The following is an 18,031-nucleotide window of genomic DNA, read 5'->3' as shown; positions in this document are numbered from 1 at the left end:
ATTCTTTGTATGACAGATATTTTTATATAAGTTTGCAGATGGTAAATAAACTACAGTATTTTGTATAATAATGCAATGTGCAGTTTGGTGTTTATTAATTGAACTCTATAAATTTATACCAAAGACTGAAGTAAAGTGCACTGTATAGTAAAACCTTTGTTGCAACCACCAACTTCGAAAAAAGAATTGTTTTCCCTCCTTTTTTTAAATATACATAAAAAAAAATGTGCTACACTTAACTATAATGCTTTTAATATTGACAACAACCCAACATGTAGTAGAGCTTGTTTGAGGTTCCAAACAATAAAAGAACATCACTCTATTTTCCAAACAGTACTCTTATAGGATTGACGACAGATCTATGAAAATAAAATGTAAAAAAAGTAGTAAAATTAATAGTTCTAGTGGTAGAATGAGTCTTCTTGGATAAGGACAATAAACTGTGGGTCCAATAAACACAAAATGCTTGGTGCACTTTATTATTATATAACACCTAAAATTAATAAATTCCTGTCATTTGATTGGACGAATGTGGGTCACATGGCGTGCAATAGTACGCACTATTAAACGATCGTTTAATAGTACTTTTTTGTCGTGTACGAAAAAAAAAATTTTATTTTATTTTATTTTGTTTTATACTATTGCTTTTAAAATACAACAGCGCCACCTATTTTGTACTTTCGCCGGGATTTGAATGTTGTTTTTCGCGATGGTATTACATTTCTGGAGTGAATGATGAAAGGTTAAATATCAACTCGGCTTTGCCTCGTTGATATATAACCTTTCATCATTCACCTCATGCCATTATTTGTACCATTACACTCATAAACATTCATTAGTTGTATACTAGTACATCTTTCGGGATGAGTTGGGGGTTACTCCGGCGTAAGTAAAGTAGGTCTAAGCCTCCTAGTTCTGTAATAATCAATATGATGATTATAGAATGAATGAAGGTGCTATCTCAGTTGTACTACAATAGAAAACGGCTTAAAATCACAGATAAATTCTGGGACTGTAGAGTAGTGTTTGAAAACACATGGCCAATGGGTTTTAGAAAGCACATGTGTTGAACACAATTTAGAGGCACCACACCAGAGGCCCATGTGTATAGGAATATCGTAATATTCTGAAGGATCATGTACAAATTATTCTACTGCAGTTACTAACTACATTTGTTGCTGCAATAACATGATTTTAGTTTGTTAAAGGCAGTGTTATAAACAGTGTGTATGATTACCCAAAAAAGCTTGCTAAATAATTGCATGAACATGTTAAGGAGTAAACAAATGCAGTTTACTGCAGTAGAACATTCATAATTGGTTTTTTTTTAAATATTTAACCAAGATATACTCCTTTTTAATATGAAATGGTTCTAGTTTTTTAACATATATCAAAGCATCTCATTGAAGTAGGGCGTGACAGTTTTCTCTGCTGTCACCAACCTTTGCTCTGGACCCACCCTTCTAAAAGTTTAACTTGATGTTACTGTACCTTACAAGACCATGTACAAAGCCTACACTTTCAGTTTCTTCAGGATTCACATTTTCTTTATCTTCAGTAGGCCTAGTTCGTCTTGGAGCCTTTAACTTTAATTGTTTATTTTCCTGTAAAATGTTGTCTTCTGGTTTATTACTGTGTGTACGTTTTCTTCTGTAAGATTCCACTGATTAAATAAAAAAAATGTTTAAAAATCTACAAACAATAGTATGGTATTAACTATTATAGATTTGTTTTTATACAATATATACATAGTACAAATTTCACAATATGTACACATTCAGGAAAGTAAAATCTGATAGGAAGAACAGTCAGTAGAACAGGCAATTGTGGGAAGAGATTATGGTGAGTAAAAGTTGGCCTAACCCTTGTACTTAATAGACTGGTGAGCAAATTATCAAAAGAATGGCACGGCTGAAATGACAAGATGCCAACATTACCAGAACAACAGACAGGAGAACAAACTTAAATTGCAATACACATTGTCACCATATATTTAAATTTAGGATTTATGATTTTTCATATTAATATCTAAGAAAAAAAATAATGGCATTTATATAATAAGTTAGCATACCTTCAGGTTCAGTAGGTTTAGTGTCAGTTTCTGCAGCGTAAGCAATCATTGGCTCAGGTGCATATGCATTGGAATAGCTCTCTCTGGATACAGCATTACACTAGGAGAAAACATAGACATTCTGTGAATCTATTATAAGAGAGAGGGTTTACATTTGTTCATTATACTGTACATTTTTTGCGATACGCAGATGCATGCATCAATAGGTATTAAGATTTTCATATACTTTTTAACTATATATTTTTTTTGTTATTGTATTAACTGTTTATGATTGTTTAGTAAGTTTTTTAGGTCATCAACCATGTACAAGCTTTGTGTTGATGGGCCTTTTCATTTTTTATTGTATTTTCTATTTTTTTTCTCGAATATTTCTCTTTTGGATGAATAAACTTTTTTATTTAACATGAAATGAAAAATGTATCAAAATTAGCACTGTGAAGGTTTTAAACTATATATCAACACCATGTGTTGTAGGTTTGAATTGATCGGAAATTGTACTGTAGAGCTTTTAAACTTTGGTGGGCGAGAAGTACCCACTCCAGGCAGGCATTTCTCTAGTGATTCTATACAGTAAAACTGAAATGTAGAGGCAAGTCATTTAATGATAAATAATTTGGAATTATGTGAAAAAAATATATATATTATATTTTTTATCAGATATTTGAAGATAATATGTGTGATATAATATCAAGCAAGTTTTTTCTGTGTGAAAAAGGTCTAAAGTCTGTTTTCTACCAAGCTAAGGATCAATCTATTCATTCAATTTGAACATAGTTTGAGCTGTGATTTTTTTTATATGTTTTCATACTGCAAAGAGCTTTAAAAGGTATTTTAAAAATGATTCAATTTGATGTATTTTGAGCATTATTTCTTTCCCTTAATAAAAAAACAGCATACAGTATTTGCAACCACTCAGATTGCATTCTCTCCCTCCTTCCAAGACCAAAGTCCCGGAGGAACGGACATCAATGAGCAAGGTCATTCTAGGTGGAATTTTCAAGCTCTGCTTCACGCTCAGAAGAGAATACTTACACTCATCATCGTGGGTTTGCGATTTGATCAACTTTATTCGTTTCTCCGTGAAACAAACTATAGAAATGATCCCTAAAAGTATGATCTTGGTTTTTACATAGACTTTGATGTGTACATATTCTACAATATTATTTATCAAAAACAAATGTTGAATTGTACAAAATAACAAATATTTTTGTTGAGACATTGCTATGCAATAATTTTCATCTGAAAATGAATATTCTATTCCTACCAGATACAAACTGACTAAAATTGATACATGGAAGAACTGGAATTAATTAAACCATAATTTAAACAAATGATATTAAAATTAGTGGAATAATTAATTTCAGAGCCAACAGATGGGATGAGTGAGTGCACTGAGATATTGACTTAATCATACTAACTATTCAACATGTCAATCTTACTACAGTTGAACATGTTTGGAAATAAGCAAAAAAAAAGAAATAATAATACAATAAAGGTGGACTATTGAAATATTTTTATATCTGATATTTGTAGATAATATGTGTGAGGATATCAAGCAAGTTGTAACATTTTCTGTGTGAAATGAGTTTATAATATATTAGAACCATACAGTACAACTGAAGGCTTGTTAATATATTCAATGCTACACATACACATTTGTTCATTATCGCAAACATAAAAATAATAGTATTAGTAGATGCTTAATAGGACAGCATTTAAAGGATCATAACGTGATTGTTAATCCAAGTAAAATTAATTCATGTTTTAGTATACTTAGAAAATGCAAAAACAAATTTGACTGCCTTATCTATGAAATGTTGTATATCAGACAATTAAAACCTAGTCTGAATAAACAAAGTGACTCTGTAAAAGCTAAGCTTTTCATTTGACAGGATGTTAGACAATAGGTCTTTTGTTATTTAAACTTTGACCCTTGGCTTGTGCTATTTAATTAGTTGTTGTTTTAAATTTTATTCATTGGACTTGATAATGACCCCATGATGGAGTCGAAACGTCGTTCTTTTTTAAGCGTTATTTTTATATTATGTATAAAAATAATAATAATTTTAAAACTTGATTGTGTGTATGTCAACAGTTTCTGAATATTTCTTCCATTTTATTCAAAAACATATTTGCAACCACTCAGATTGCATTCTCTCCCTCCTTCCAAGACCAAAGTCTTGGTGGAACGGTCATCAATGAGCAAGGTCATTCCAGGTGGAATTCTCAAGCTCTGCTTCACGCTCAGAAGAGAATACTTACACTCATCCTCGTGGGTTTGCAATTTGATCAACTTTATTCGTTTCTCCGTGAAACAAACTATAGAAATGATCCCTTAAAGTATGATCTTGGTTTTTACATAGACTTTGATGTGTACATATTCTACAATATTATTTATCAAAAACAAATGTTGAATTGTACAAAATAACAAATATTTTTTTTGAGACATTGCTTTGCAATATTTTCATCTGAAAATGAATATTCTATTTCTACCAGATACAAACTGACTCAAATTGATACATGGAGGAACTGGAATTAATTAAACCATACTTTAAACAAATGATATTAAAATTAGTGGAATAATTAATTTCAGAGCCAATAGATGGGATGAGTGCACTGAGATATTGACATACTAACTATTCAACTTGTCTTACTACAGTTGAAAATGTTTGGAAATAAAAAAAAAATTAACAAAATACAGTAATGGTAGACTATTGAATTTGAAATATTTTTGTATCTGATATTTGCAGATAATAATATGTTTTAGAATATCAAGCAAGTTGTACCATTTTCTGTGTGAACTGGGTTTACAATCTGTTAGAACACTAAAACTGAAGGGTTGGGAATATATTCAATGCGATGTGACTGTTTAAAATGATTTGTTTGTGTGTTTGTAAACAGTTCTGAATATTTCTTTCCTTTTGTTAAAAAACACATTTGCAACCACTCAGATTGCATTCTCTCCCTCCTTCCAAGACCAACGTCTTGGTGGAACGGTCATCAATGAGCAAGGTCATTCCAGGTGGAATTTTCAAGCTCTGCTTCACGCTCAGAAGAGAATACTTACACTCATCATCATGGGTTTGCAATTTGATCAACTTTATTCGTTTCTCCATGAAACAAACTATAGAAATGATCCCTAAAAGTATGATCTTGATTTTTACACAGACTTTGATGTGTACATATTCTACAATATTATTTATCAAAAACAAATGTTGAATTAAATAAAATAACAAATATTTTTATTTAAACATTACTTTGCAATAATTTCCATCAAAAAATGAATATTCTACTTTAGATGATCAATCAGATATAAATCTACTCAAGCTTATAAACTTGAATGAATCAATTATTCCAAAGCTTAAACACGGATACAGTACAGTATTATAATTATTAAGTATGTGGAATAATTAATTTCAGTGCCAATAGAGGGGGTAAATGCACTTATATATTGACTGATGCATACTTGTCAATCATACTACAGTAACACTCACTGATAAAACTATAATAAAATTTTACCTGCTTTTTGATGTTAGTTAAGTATTAACATTTTTGTGTGAAAAGGGTTTAAAGTTTTCCACTACTGTGAAATCTATTCATGCAAATTGAGCATATACCGAGTTGTGACTGATTACACATTTTTTTTGTATTGCTTTGTGTTAAATTGATGCTTTTTAATTGCGTGAATAAATTAATTTGCTTAGTTAAAAACAGACTTTTATAAGTTAGAGTTAATTTGCCTGTATATTGATAATATTTAGTAAGAGATTCTTTTTACATACCCATCTTTTTGTTGGTAAGTGAGTGACAAGAGGCACCAGCTTTCTCAACCTAATTTTATAAACAAAATCATGGCAGTATGACAAGTTCTTGTTTTTGGAAAACTTTGCAAGATTTTTATTCTTTTGAGACCATGGCTTTATTGCTGCAATGAGAAAATATAGATTAACACAGTTTACATACAATATAACACACAAGATTCTCTGTACAGTATCTCAACATTATGTGCCCAATATCATAGGCAAATTTGGCAATACAGCATCACATATGAATCACATGATGTATAGCTGTAAAAGTTATGATACATCACATGACACTGTATCAAAGAATTAGCATATGATATTGTACAAATTATAATATACAGTTTCCAAGAGTCACTGGAGAAAATATAATTCATACTCATCCGTAAAGGAAAGAAAGGATGTTTTTGTTGGGAATATATTAATAGTTAATAAATAATAACTAAGTAAAGTTTTAACTTCTATTTCTAGGAAGAAAAGAAACATACTGTAGAAGGCTAAAATTCTCACATCTTTCCCTTTCAGGCAAGAATTCTTAGCAATAAGCTTTATAATGATTGGATACTATACTTACACGGCACAGCTAACAGATGATCACTTTTGATTGGGTACAAGTTTGCCATTGCAATAACTGCTCGCAGCAAATCTTCTACTTCATTGTGAAACACTTCATGGTCACACGGTACCTCACACGTCATTGTGATAATCACCTTATAAAGCATGTTATCAGCTCTTATGTACCGTACATTAATACCAGGAAGATTGAACTGAAGTGCCATGTTGGTCCTGAAAACATTTTTATAATAATTAAAATAATAAGAATCATTTTAAAATAAACCAATTAATGTCTGTTATAAACAGTCAGATGACATAAACTGGGATATATTTTACCTGTATTTCTAGACTTATTATACACATTCTATTACTACTAGGCTAGGGGCCTACCTACTGCTGGCATTTTACTACCTACACCTGCTTCGTGCGTGGTGGCTAGACCCGGTCTGGGCCTGGCTGGTACTATTGCTACTAGACCTAGGCCCTACTTACTAGGCCTAGCTAGCCTAGCCTAGGCCTAGTCTAGGCCTACTTCTACTCAATCTAGCCTATAAATAAGGCTATAGAGGCCTAGAGTTATGTAGGCCTATGTCTAGCCTTGGCTAGGCAAGGTAGGATCATGACATCGAGGAGGCCCAATAATACATATTCCAAAGAATGAAACGACAGAAAGAATGAGCTTTGAATATTAACAGTATGCAGTTTAATTAAATTATAGGACTTTAGCAAACAGCAAAAGAACTTACAACAAAGTTGTTATAAAAACCAGAGAAAAACTTTCATCCAATCATCCCCTTCCATCGTCGTACTACGTACGTACGTACGTTTGTTGTGACGTAAAAATAGAGGGCGCCATGTAATCAAACAAAGCGCCATCAATCAATGGAATTTAATTCCAAAAATAATATAATCGTGCTAATACTGTAGCCGATGTTCAAGAAGTTAGACATTCCCGCTCAAATAAGGAGTCACAGGCGTTACTGACTAGACGACAGTTAGTTTAGAGCGAAGATAGGAATAGAGTAATGGATCATAGTGCTGGTGATGGAGCAACAGTAGGCCGTAATCAACAGGATACTGCCCAACCTCGCCGCCACCGTTGGCGTTTGTGTGCCGTGGCTTCAACGGATCTGGCGATGGGCACGCAGCATCGTCGGCGAAACAGCAGAACTATCCCGGATGCTGCAGCAGAGAACCAATAGTGTTTTTTTTTAAAACTTTCATGATATTTGTATTTCAAAATGTGAATTAAACAAGATTTCATAGCAAAACGAGTATTAAGTATTATTGTTCAAACACAAGAAGCGGGAAATAATTCCAAAATCAAAAGCTTAACATTTCTGTTAAAAAAAAACTCCTAATAGTATGTAACATCATACAAAAAAAACAAAACTTTTTCCTCACGTAAACAAACACCTATTTCGACACAACAGTCTACTGTAATTTTGTAGCCAGCGACTCCAAAGAACCTCGGCCCTCGCAATGTCTTGTTTCTGAAAACAATACTATGCGGGGATCGAGGTTCTGGTACATGAACATGGTATATCAATTATTTATTCGACCCAACTCCCCACCCTTAAACTCACTTAAACGAACGCGATACCCCTATACTAAATAAACGATCAATTATAGCAAGGAAATTTTTGATTGCACTTTTGTCCATTAATGTATGAAAAAATTGTTTTGTCGAAGTTGATAATGTAAGCTATTCACATTAAATTAATAGGATAGTTTTATGTTAACATTATTGCGAAAATATCAAGAAACAAAAACAACAGTTGTTGCTGAATGCAACCGGTAAAAATAAACCGGGAAAGGGGGTACTTTCAAATTGAACAGACACTCTGTTCATTCTAAATTAAGAAATTTATTCCCTCTGTCTCTTTTGTATTGTCTCACACTAGGCATTATTCGTACATAAGATAGCGAATGATTTGCTTTGGTAGTGGAAGCGAACTTAACTTTGATAAGTCATTTCGGCGCGCCAAAATAGTCGCGAATAAACAACCTGGAGAGATGTTTCAAAGACCGGGGAGAATCGTTCATTGTAATCAGGTGTGATCTTAGAGGCTCCACATGCTGTCCATGGCTTCCAAATCGTTATTGAAGAAGCTTTGCAACTTCAGCAAGACGTATTCAATCGGTGTTTCCCGACTTTCTGTCTGCGCATTTTGGGTTCGCTCCTTTTGAACCTTTCCGAATTTCACATTGCACTGTGACACGCGCGCTCATCATTTCCGATCTGTGTTGGTACGCGCGCGTTTTACTAGTGAATGCGGGTCAAATTGTACTATGGAAACGGCAATAATAAACATTCAATTGAACAGCTAAAACGAAGAAGATCGTTTTATACTGACCACATCTGCTATTATTAACTAGAAATCTAAGAGAATTAATAAATGGATATGCCAAATGGTAAGATAATTTACTTATGTAGTATTTTTATTATATACTGTAATTGCATTGATTATTAAATTGATTTAGGCCTATACTGTACAACAATTCATTTTCATTTCTTTTGTTATTAAGGTCCTGTGTATAAGTCTGGGACCCGTCGTAGACATGAATCGAACAACCGAGAGCGCTCTCTCGAATTACCGCCATCGTTTAGAAGACCTAAACAAGTTCCAGTAAATTCAACAAATGATTCTGATGCTGGAACAATCAGAAACTTGCTAGCAAGTGCCCGTTCTGAGATTCAACGGTTTACTGATCTGATGTCCGATTTCGTCGACTTAGCCGATAGACGAGTTAAAAATTTACAAGAACCACCGGCTGGTGCTTTCCCCGGAGGAACGACAGATGAAAAAATACAATATTATGAAAACAGACGTCGAATGTGTGCACACGCATACGAAATGAGTTTGAAATCAAGAAAACGTGATGAAAATGCGAAGAATTTACAGATTTTCCCAGATGACGGTTTTAGAAAGAGATATTTTCTGAGAAAAAAAATGAGGATGGAAATGAAACGCGAAGCAGAGGAAGAATTTGCTCAGCTATGCGAATACATAGTTGAAATCAGGCAACGTAAATTTAATCGTGCTAATAGTGTAGCCGATATTCAAGAAGTTGGACATTCCCGCTCAAATGAGGAGTCACAGGCGTTACTGACTAGACGACAGTTAACTGAGAGCGAAGATAGGAATAGAGTAATGGATCATAGTGCTGGTGATGGAGCAACAAACCAACACCAAGGAGATGTAATGGCACATCGTGACGAGACCACGACGCCAGCCATTGATGGTGATAACGCAACAGTAGGCAGTAATCAACAGGAAGGTACTACTGCCCAACCTCGCCGCCACCGTTGGCGAATTCGTGTGCCGTGGCTTCGACGGATCTGGCAATGGGCACGCAAGCATCGACGGCGAAACCGCAGAACTATCCCGGATGCTGCAGCAGAGAACCAATAGTGTTTTTTTTTTAAACTTTCATGATATTTGTATTTCAAAATGTGAATTAAACAAGATTTCATAGCAAAACGAGTTTTAAGTATTATTGTTCACACATATACAAGAAGCTGGAAATAAGAATGAAACGACAGAAAGAATAAGCTTTGAATATTATCAGTATGCAGTTTAATTAAATTATAGGACTTTAGCAAACCGCAAAAGAACTTACAACAAAGTTGTTATAAAAACCAGAGAAAAACTTTCATCCAATCCACTTCCGTACGTTTGTTGGACGTAAAGAAATAGAGGGCGCAATGTAATCAAAGCGCCCAGAGCCATATATTGAGAGAGTTACGACTTCGAATGGATTAGAAGCCATGTTTGTGTCCAACTATTCCTATGTAGCGTATGGAGTTGAGTCTTTTATTTTGAAAATGTATAACGTTCAAAAGGCTTTAATTATCGAATTTAATATCAAAACAATCAATTTGTTTAAAGGTTTTTGTTAAAATAATAAAAAAATTATAAAGTTACTGCGAACATGATTTAAACAACAAAAATAGCAATTTCGGAACGGCTCTGGTTGTGCGCTCCATGCACGCTCTACGCGTGCGCGTTTAGTTTGTACAGCGATTCTCTATAGTAATGCATTGTTTTTACATTTTCTTGTTTAAAATCATGTTCGCAGTTACTTTATGATTTCGTTATTATCTTAACAAAAGCCTTTAAACAAATTGATTGTTTTGATATTAAATTCGATATTTAAAGCCTTGTGAATGTTATACATTTTCAAAACAAAAGACTCAACTCCATACGCTACATAGGCATAGTTGGACACAAACATGGCCGGCGTGCACACCACGTGACTTTCTAAAATCCGTGAACGCGAAGTCGTAACTCTCTCTATATATGGCTCTGAAAGCGCCATATCAATCAATGGAATTTATTTCCAAAAATAATATCTTTGATAATATAATCATAGTAGTAGGCCTAGGTCTTTGATAATAATACTGTACACACCGTGTATCTCTTGTACGATGTAAGTGTGAGTAGCCTAGCTTTACTTTAATTTAAATTATGATAATGTAATACAGAACCAAGCAATGTATAACAGCGTCGAACAGTTTAGTATTTTCGATTGATCAAAATGGCATGCTAGCTTGCTTGCACCACCACCAGATAGCCTACCCTCTCTAGCCTAGCTAGTCTAGGGCCAGGCCTAGCTAGGGCCTAGTAGTAGTAGTAGGCCTACTATTTATGACTAGGCCTAGTAGTAGTGGGCTAGTCTAGAAATGCAATACCCAGCCAGGACTACTCTAGACTAGAGCTAGGCCTAGGACAGGTAGCCTATAAGTATCTATAATTTATAAATACTAATAATTAATTACTAAGGGCCCTAGCTACAGTACCTAGTAGGCCTACTTTACTTAATACTAATATGCCTAACTAGGTTAGGGAGTAAGGGCTGGCCCTCTAGCTAATAGTAGGCCTAGCTAGGCTATAGCCTCTAGCCCTACATTATGTCAAGTCCCACACACTTTTTGCCTCAAACTGTCAAGCACGCTCCTAACTAAAAAATTCACCAACAACAACAACGTTAAACAAAACCTTTTTTAGAAGTACTTCAGGTCATAAAATGTTTCAGCCATAGTATTACTATAGTAGACGTTTCTACCCTTATTTACTGTAGGCTGAAATAAATGATTTTCAAGGATTTGGGCCCGATGTTTGGGTGTTAATTTTTGAGAAATCTCAAGTCAGCAGCAACCTCAATCTTGATTGATACTAATGCACTGTATGTCAACAATATTAATGTATAATCATTTATTATTTAAATTCAGTTTTCAGAATAGGATTTGCTGTCTTCATTCATTGCAAGAACAATAATGACAGATGAGGAGGACGATTACATGTCTGACAACTTTTTAGTACAAAGGTATTATGCAATAAAAAACGAAATTTTATTGATCCACTTAAAATGGAAATTCATTTTTCTTGGCATAGTTAAGAGTCACTTGAAAAACTTAAATACAGTTATCTTATTAACATTTTCCTCAATCTGTATTTCGGTAACATCATCTGAAAATATTAAACACATGTTACAATCGTTTAAATAGTGTATTTATTTATGTCTTTAGTAAATTAATCACTGTCCTATCAGAGGTTGTCATCCCCCTGATACAGGGGCTATTTTGTGAACCAGTTCACCGGGGTAACCCCCAGAAAAACTACAAAGATAAAAAAAACGCCAAGACCAAAGTTAAAATACTGTTCAAGAGTGGATCACAAAAAATTGGAAAAAATGTCAACAACATCCTCCCTACTTGGTCATGGTGTTACCTTTGTTAATCTTCCACCCCCTTTTTTTTATATATGTGTTGTTTATATCTGTGTACATGTTGCAATAATTTAAATAAGTTTGTACATCATAATTTATATGTAACCACTTGTCTCATCAAAAATGATTAATCAAAATAGACAATAAAGAGCTTACGATTTCCGATGACCGTCATGTTACAGTATTTCATTGTGTGCATGTGGAAATATTGGGATGGGATCATCTGGATGTAGTTCTCTAGCCAGTTCAGAGTTTTTTCCTGAACCATGGTTTCCCTGAGTATAGTCCCACCCCCATTGGCCCAGTTTCGTGTTCTAGGTGGGTGGGATTATACCAGAGAATATACAGTATTTATTTTGAAAACTTATTTAAGCGAAATCATTGATAGCTAAGATGATTTTTTTGCTAAGCAATTTTGTCTTTTGATTACTAGTGAATCAGTAAATCCTGGTTTAGCATGGGGTAAAGTAGCCAAGCAGAACAAGATACAAAGTAGACACATTGAGGCAAACAAATCATCAAAAAAGATTCAAAAACCCTTGAAAATACAGCAAAGGGAACAACTTGAGGAAGGTTTAAAGAATGAAATTAGCAGTGAAAATAAAGGCTTTGCTATGCTGCAAAAGATGGGATATTCAAAGGGAATGGGGCTAGGAAAATCAGGTAATAAATTGTTTATATGTTTTTAGTATTTTCATATCTTTTTTGTACTAATTTGTATTGTTCATATTTTTGCCAGTTTTGCAAAAATATAAATGGACAAATATAAACATACTATACTTTGATTACTGACTAAATCCTTGATTAAGACATAACAGGACAAAAGATATATCTATATAATTGCACCTGCTGTGTTTCCATATAATGCTGTTAAGGTGTAATTATTTTTCATAATTCATCTATAGTAATGAAAAAATAACATTACATAATATAACAGGTGATCAAGAAAAAGAGTATAGTAACTCAAACAAATGACAAGCATGAGGCGATATATACTATAATTATGTGTGTGCTTTATCTTAAAATGATTTGCTTTTATTTTTTTGTATAGGCACTGGAAGGAAAGAGCCTGTGCCAATTGAAATTAAAACAGGTAAGCTTTACAGTAACAGATTTATAGAAATATTAACCTACAATTTAAACACCAGTGTAAATACATATACAAAATAGCTATTTTAGCTATGCATAGCTATGTATTGCTACATAAAGTAATCTAAACGAAATATGTCTATGAGTACCTCTCATGATGTAAATCCCCTTTTGGTGATTTAGAGGGCTATCCCTGGTACCATAGAAAATGATTGCATTTTTTGTTTATTCTTATCTGTGTTTGTACTTGTACAATTTTGAAATAAATCAAATATTATCAGATGATTTAAACCCTAAATTTAATTTACACTACACATTTAAATACACAGGCAAGATAAAACTTACTGTAACTGTTATTTATTAATTTTATAGGTAGAGGAGGACTAGGCAGAGAAACACAAATGAAGAAACAAAAACAAGATGTTGAGTTATTTCGAGAACAGATGCGAAAGAATAGAATGCAAAACCAAGAAAGAAGTAAAGGTGAATTCCTTCAGCGTGTACGAGAAAAACGGGTGAACAAAGAAGTAGAAAGAGACTTCTATAAGAGCCAGAATGTCTGTGAGCAACTGGATCGCACAAATGTAAGTGAACTTGAAGGGATTTCAGTCTCTGGTTCTATTCAACAGCTGGAACCCTAGGCTTATTTTTTTTTATTTTGACCGAATGAATGAAAGATCCCCTGTTGTACAGTAGAGAATGGTACTGTACCAGTACTGTATGCCATTATTTTTGCGTACAGAATTGTTTGCGATTTACCACTCACTTTACGTTTTAGTCTGCTTATATTTTCGCTGATGCCATTTTGGTTAAAAGTTAAATTCTAACCTAAGCATAACATACCTTGAATTGTGTTCTTTTTGTATCAGATAGGCCAAATTGACGGCCATTTTTCTGGTAAGCCTAGACCTAGCCAAGGTGCCGTATATAGTGTCAGTAGTTTGAACATCTACAGTACTGGCCTAGGCTAAGCCTAATTAGGAGAAGGTCTATGTAGGCTTTCACCTGCATTTACGAAAGTAGGCCTACTGTACCTTTATCTTTTAAAGTTGTTTTGTATCACAAACCTTCCACTGTGAAACTGACACACGTTGGAAGCATTGCGTTTGTGATACTGATATGGATGTTATAAGTGCAATGTAAATTTGCTTCCAGGTTTTCCCTTTTGAATCGGTGGCTAGTTTTCTATGTTATTGTCAATATAAGGTTCCCAATCTCGAAAATTAAACCATCGTGAAAATAATAGCATATATACAGTACCTGAATTTGTCGGGTTTGAGCCAAAGAAAAAGAATATTTTGATTGTAAATGTTTATCTGGGTCGTAGAATTTAAGATATTATGACTTAAATTTTAATACCTGTATGTTTTGCATTATAACATGTTTCTGTACAGAAACCTCTATAGTAATTCATAGTTTGTTGAGGGTGTTGTGAAATGGCAATAAGAATTGGTGGCACGCAGTGTGACCTTATGACCCAGTGTGTTTACTACAGCTATCTAGGCTGGCTACTGTATTGCAGAATAACGGTTTTATTTTTGTTTAGGATTTTGAAGAACCTGTTGTTCTATGGTACTGGCCCAAACACTTGAGGCCAAAAACAGACGAGGATGAAGACGATGATGATGTTGATGGAGAAGATAAAAGCAGTGATGAAGAAGAAGAAGCACCAATAGATGTTGGAGATGATATACCGGTTGGTATTTTGGTTTAAATGATTAATACTAATTACAGTAGTTGGGTACGCCACAAAGTGACACTTTTCGTGGCTACAAACACTACGTACGTACATGAAATAGATTTTGTGTTTTCATGAAGAGACACTAATGTTTAGACTCAACGTACTAGTTCATTAACTAGACATGAAACTCGTCACTTTGACGAGTTAGTTATCCGCACCACGACAAACGCCATGTGCACGTCATACGTTGGAATATTGCACACAGATAAAGATTATGGCATTATGACAAGAACTGAAGAATATGATATGCTGTTAGTGCTGAATTCTGTCAATTTTGTGTCATATAGTATATACATGCAAACAGTATAAGCTGTATACATATTACATACAGTGTAGAATAGGTGAAATTACAGGACCCGCCATTTATTCCAATTTTTAACATGGCGACGGTATCAAAATGAAACACTTAGATAGCAATTTCAGAAGGAAATTATCTCAGGAACAACATATTAACGTGTAGAAGAAATTTGAATACGTAAAATATAGATGCGCACCCTTTTAAATGTAATGAACTATTACGCAAAATATGAAAATACGACTTTTTTTATTCAACTGGCCATATGATGACGTCACAACATCCGATTGGCAAAATGTTTACATGAATTCGTATCTACAATCCAATAGCTTCCAGAAAACGTTTTAATCGTGATTATCACATTTTATTCTTACGAGCTATTACAGATTAAAATTTACTGTAAAGATGAAATTAATGACCCACGTAATTAAAATTTTTAGGCATGATGACGTCATAAAAATTAAAATATTTTTATCTCATGCTAAAGAAAGTTGATTGACCTACACAATATATAAATGTAGGAGAAAAAGGAATACAGATAAGCGTGATGCGCTCCATTGAATGTGATGAGCAATAACGAAAGAGACAAAAATCCTATATTTTACATTCGTGTGGCCATACGATGACGTCACAATGTTTTTTTAGCCTTATTGATGCATGATCCGATATCTACAACTCATCAACTTCTAGATTTTGTAATAAAAATAAACGGTTAACGGTTTACTTTAGAAACTATGACTGTTTAAAAAAAGACATAATTTTGATGATTTTTTAAGCTTTTTCATAAAAAACGCGCACGAATTGTCTAATTCAACGTGTTCGTATGGCGTTATTTAAACTGGAAAAGGTCTAAATTGTTTTCAAAATTACTAGGAAAGGCTTGAAAAATATAATTCAAGAGAAAAAAATATGTTTTTAACGCTACGTGCGCACCGCGCGCGTAAAAAATTGCGCGCCCGTGGGAATTTTTGACATGCTCAAAATGACAAGAAACGCGTAAAAAGTTGATTAGAAATTAATTTTGCGCATTTTGAAATTTTAAATGCGTATACGCGCGTAACTTCTTGTGAAACATGCCATTTTTTATCCGTAGAAAGTTTGCCCCTGATATGACTTAAATTTTGTCAAAGTGTCAATACTAAATGACTTTTGGTTTTTAATCTATGATCAATCATTGAAATTCATAAAATTGCGCGTAAGTCACGTTGCGCAACTATGACGTCATTCAAAAATAGGAGGTGCACAACTTCACGTAAATGCCCATATGTTGTCAAAGTTATGAAATGTTATGTTTACACATTTTAGAGAAACACGACTCACAAAAAGGAAGGAAGGAAAGAAGAATAATACAGAAAAAAAATATTGATCTCATACAATAACAAGGAGTTATCCGCTTGGTATACCAAGCGGATAAATAATTAACAAGATTACAATAAAATTACAATTGTTAAATGTCGAACTATCTTTTTTCTTCAGCCCATATCGTCCCACTGCTGGGCAAAGGCTTCTCCAAATGATGCCAGTTGTTCCTATCTTTTGAAAATCTTCTGTCTAGTATTTTCATAAAGACATGAAGGAGTAAAAGACATTCTATAGATATTTTAATAAATAGAAGCTGGTTTGGTTATTTGATGGCAAAAATTATGACATGTTTTCCAATAAAGAATTGTGACTCAAATTCAGGCACACAGTACAGTACATATGACTTGGGATTTAACATGTATTGCAGTCTGACATCATTGGCTATTACTTACTCACTTGATTAATTTTTTTTATAGATTCAAGAACGATTAGATGACATTACCAGATATTTAAGAACAAAATACTTTTACTGTATATGGTGTGGAACATCATTTAATGGTAAGTTTACTACTGTATGTAAAAAAACAACTGATCTCTATATTATATATGTCCTTGCCAGTCTAATCAGAGCAGTAAAGTGCATATTTAGTTTAATAAGTGATTCCCTTCTAAAATGACAAATTCAACTCAATTCAACCAAACTCCAATTGGCTGGAAGCAGATTTGACTATTTTTTGCTTTAAATTTCATTTTTTTCTGGAAAAAAAATTTGTTTTAATTTTAATTTAATGGTCAAAGTGAACAACTATTAGGTCACATTAAAATGGCATATTCAACAAAAAATGTTGTCAGGTGGACAATACATCTTTAAAGCTTTGTCTAGACTATCAAACTTTATGTTACAACAAATGTGATGTGCTCATATATCAGCATGATGATGTCATATCACTACCATATTTGGGCACATCACACTTTTTTGTCAAACTAGTTTGATAGCGTAGACAGAGCTTTAAGAAACCTCTATTTTGATCATACTTTAGATTGATAGATAATAAATGTTTCGTAACAAAAGGTGTGTTCAATGCTGGCTTAGGGTAATGTATATGTTATCTGTTCTTGATTTATAGATAGAGAAGACTTATCAACCAACTGCCCAGGAGATGATTCAGATGCTCATAGGTAACATTTACTCAACAGACGGCATGTTTTCAACTACCTTTAGTGTATATTTGTAATACTCCTTGTTCGAAATGATGATAAAACTTGAATTACAAATAAATTTGTATTATTCCGGAGTTTATTCAATTGAAGTTGCTTCATTGAAATTTGTGAAATAGTATAGTATAGGATATGCTATTAATTGAGAATAGAATTTGGTTTCTGGGTCCTCTTAAAGTAACATAACAGTTCATTATGACTTTATTGTAAGAGGGACTTTTATTTTG

The 18,031-nt window shown here is 33.5% G+C and overlaps 2 protein-coding genes and 3 non-coding genes across 7 annotated transcripts; 1 reads left to right on the top strand and 4 right to left on the bottom strand.

Moving 5' to 3' along the window:
- Positions 1–7: 7 nt before the first annotated feature.
- LOC144852734 (uncharacterized) lies at positions 8–10,100 on the bottom strand. Its single transcript, XM_078710697.1, has 6 exons — positions 10,051–10,100; positions 6,446–6,657; positions 5,854–5,996; positions 2,072–2,171; positions 1,492–1,663; positions 8–359 (listed from the first exon to the last, which is right to left on the bottom strand). The coding sequence occupies exons 2-6, from the start codon at positions 6,648–6,650 to the stop codon at positions 320–322; spliced, it is 660 nt and encodes a 219-aa protein (XP_078566823.1). The 5' UTR covers positions 6,651–6,657; positions 10,051–10,100; the 3' UTR covers positions 8–319.
- LOC144853048 (small nucleolar RNA U3) lies at positions 2,979–3,191 on the bottom strand. Its single transcript, XR_013614366.1, has one exon. It is a non-coding gene; the product is annotated as a small nucleolar RNA U3 (small nucleolar RNA).
- On the bottom strand, positions 4,209–4,421 carry LOC144853046 (small nucleolar RNA U3). Its single transcript, XR_013614364.1, has one exon. It is a non-coding gene; the product is annotated as a small nucleolar RNA U3 (small nucleolar RNA).
- On the bottom strand, positions 5,014–5,226 carry LOC144853042 (small nucleolar RNA U3). Its single transcript, XR_013614362.1, has one exon. It is a non-coding gene; the product is annotated as a small nucleolar RNA U3 (small nucleolar RNA).
- Positions 10,101–10,731: 631 nt separating the features above from the next.
- Positions 10,732–17,881, top strand: LOC144852730 (G patch domain-containing protein 11-like). 3 transcript variants are annotated; one of them, XM_078710690.1, is made up of 8 exons: positions 10,732–10,860; positions 11,663–11,757; positions 12,593–12,822; positions 13,211–13,252; positions 13,621–13,832; positions 14,795–14,944; positions 17,063–17,144; positions 17,714–17,881. In XM_078710690.1, the coding sequence occupies exons 2-8, from the start codon at positions 11,708–11,710 to the stop codon at positions 17,767–17,769; spliced, it is 822 nt and encodes a 273-aa protein (XP_078566816.1). In that variant the 5' UTR covers positions 10,732–10,860; positions 11,663–11,707; the 3' UTR covers positions 17,770–17,881. The 3 variants fall into 3 exon arrangements, with proteins under 3 accessions (XP_078566816.1, XP_078566815.1, XP_078566817.1); XM_078710689.1 differs by having other exon boundaries at positions 10,749–10,866; XM_078710691.1 differs by having other exon boundaries at positions 10,842–10,870.
- The last annotated feature ends 150 nt before the right edge of the window (positions 17,882–18,031 follow it).

This window comes from Antedon bifida, chromosome 9, assembly GCF_963402885.1.
Source record: "Antedon bifida chromosome 9, ecAntBifi1.1, whole genome shotgun sequence".
In the NCBI taxonomy this organism is placed as follows: Eukaryota; Metazoa; Echinodermata; class Crinoidea; order Comatulida; family Antedonidae; genus Antedon; species Antedon bifida.
Note: the sequence above shows the minus strand (reverse complement) of the source record. Positions and strands in the feature narration are given on the sequence as shown.

Excerpts from the sequence above, each read along its gene's own strand:
- LOC144852734 (XM_078710697.1), bottom strand. The coding sequence starts at position 6,650 with ATGGCACTTCAGTTCAATCTTCCTGGTATTAATGTACGGTACATAAGA. Across the intron at positions 2,172-5,853 it reads ACTTACCAACAAAAAGATGG|TGTAATGCTGTATCCAGAGA; the intron begins GTATGTAAAAAG and ends GTTTTCTCCTAG. Across the intron at positions 1,664-2,071 it reads TAAACCTACTGAACCTGAAG|TGGAATCTTACAGAAGAAAA; the intron begins GTATGCTAACTT and ends TTATTTAATCAG.
- LOC144852730 (XM_078710690.1), top strand. The coding sequence starts at position 11,708 with ATGACAGATGAGGAGGACGATTACATGTCTGACAACTTTTTAGTACAA. Across the intron at positions 11,758-12,592 it reads GACAACTTTTTAGTACAAAG|TGAATCAGTAAATCCTGGTT; the intron begins GTATTATGCAAT and ends TTTGATTACTAG. Across the intron at positions 12,823-13,210 it reads AATGGGGCTAGGAAAATCAG|GCACTGGAAGGAAAGAGCCT; the intron begins GTAATAAATTGT and ends TTTTTTGTATAG.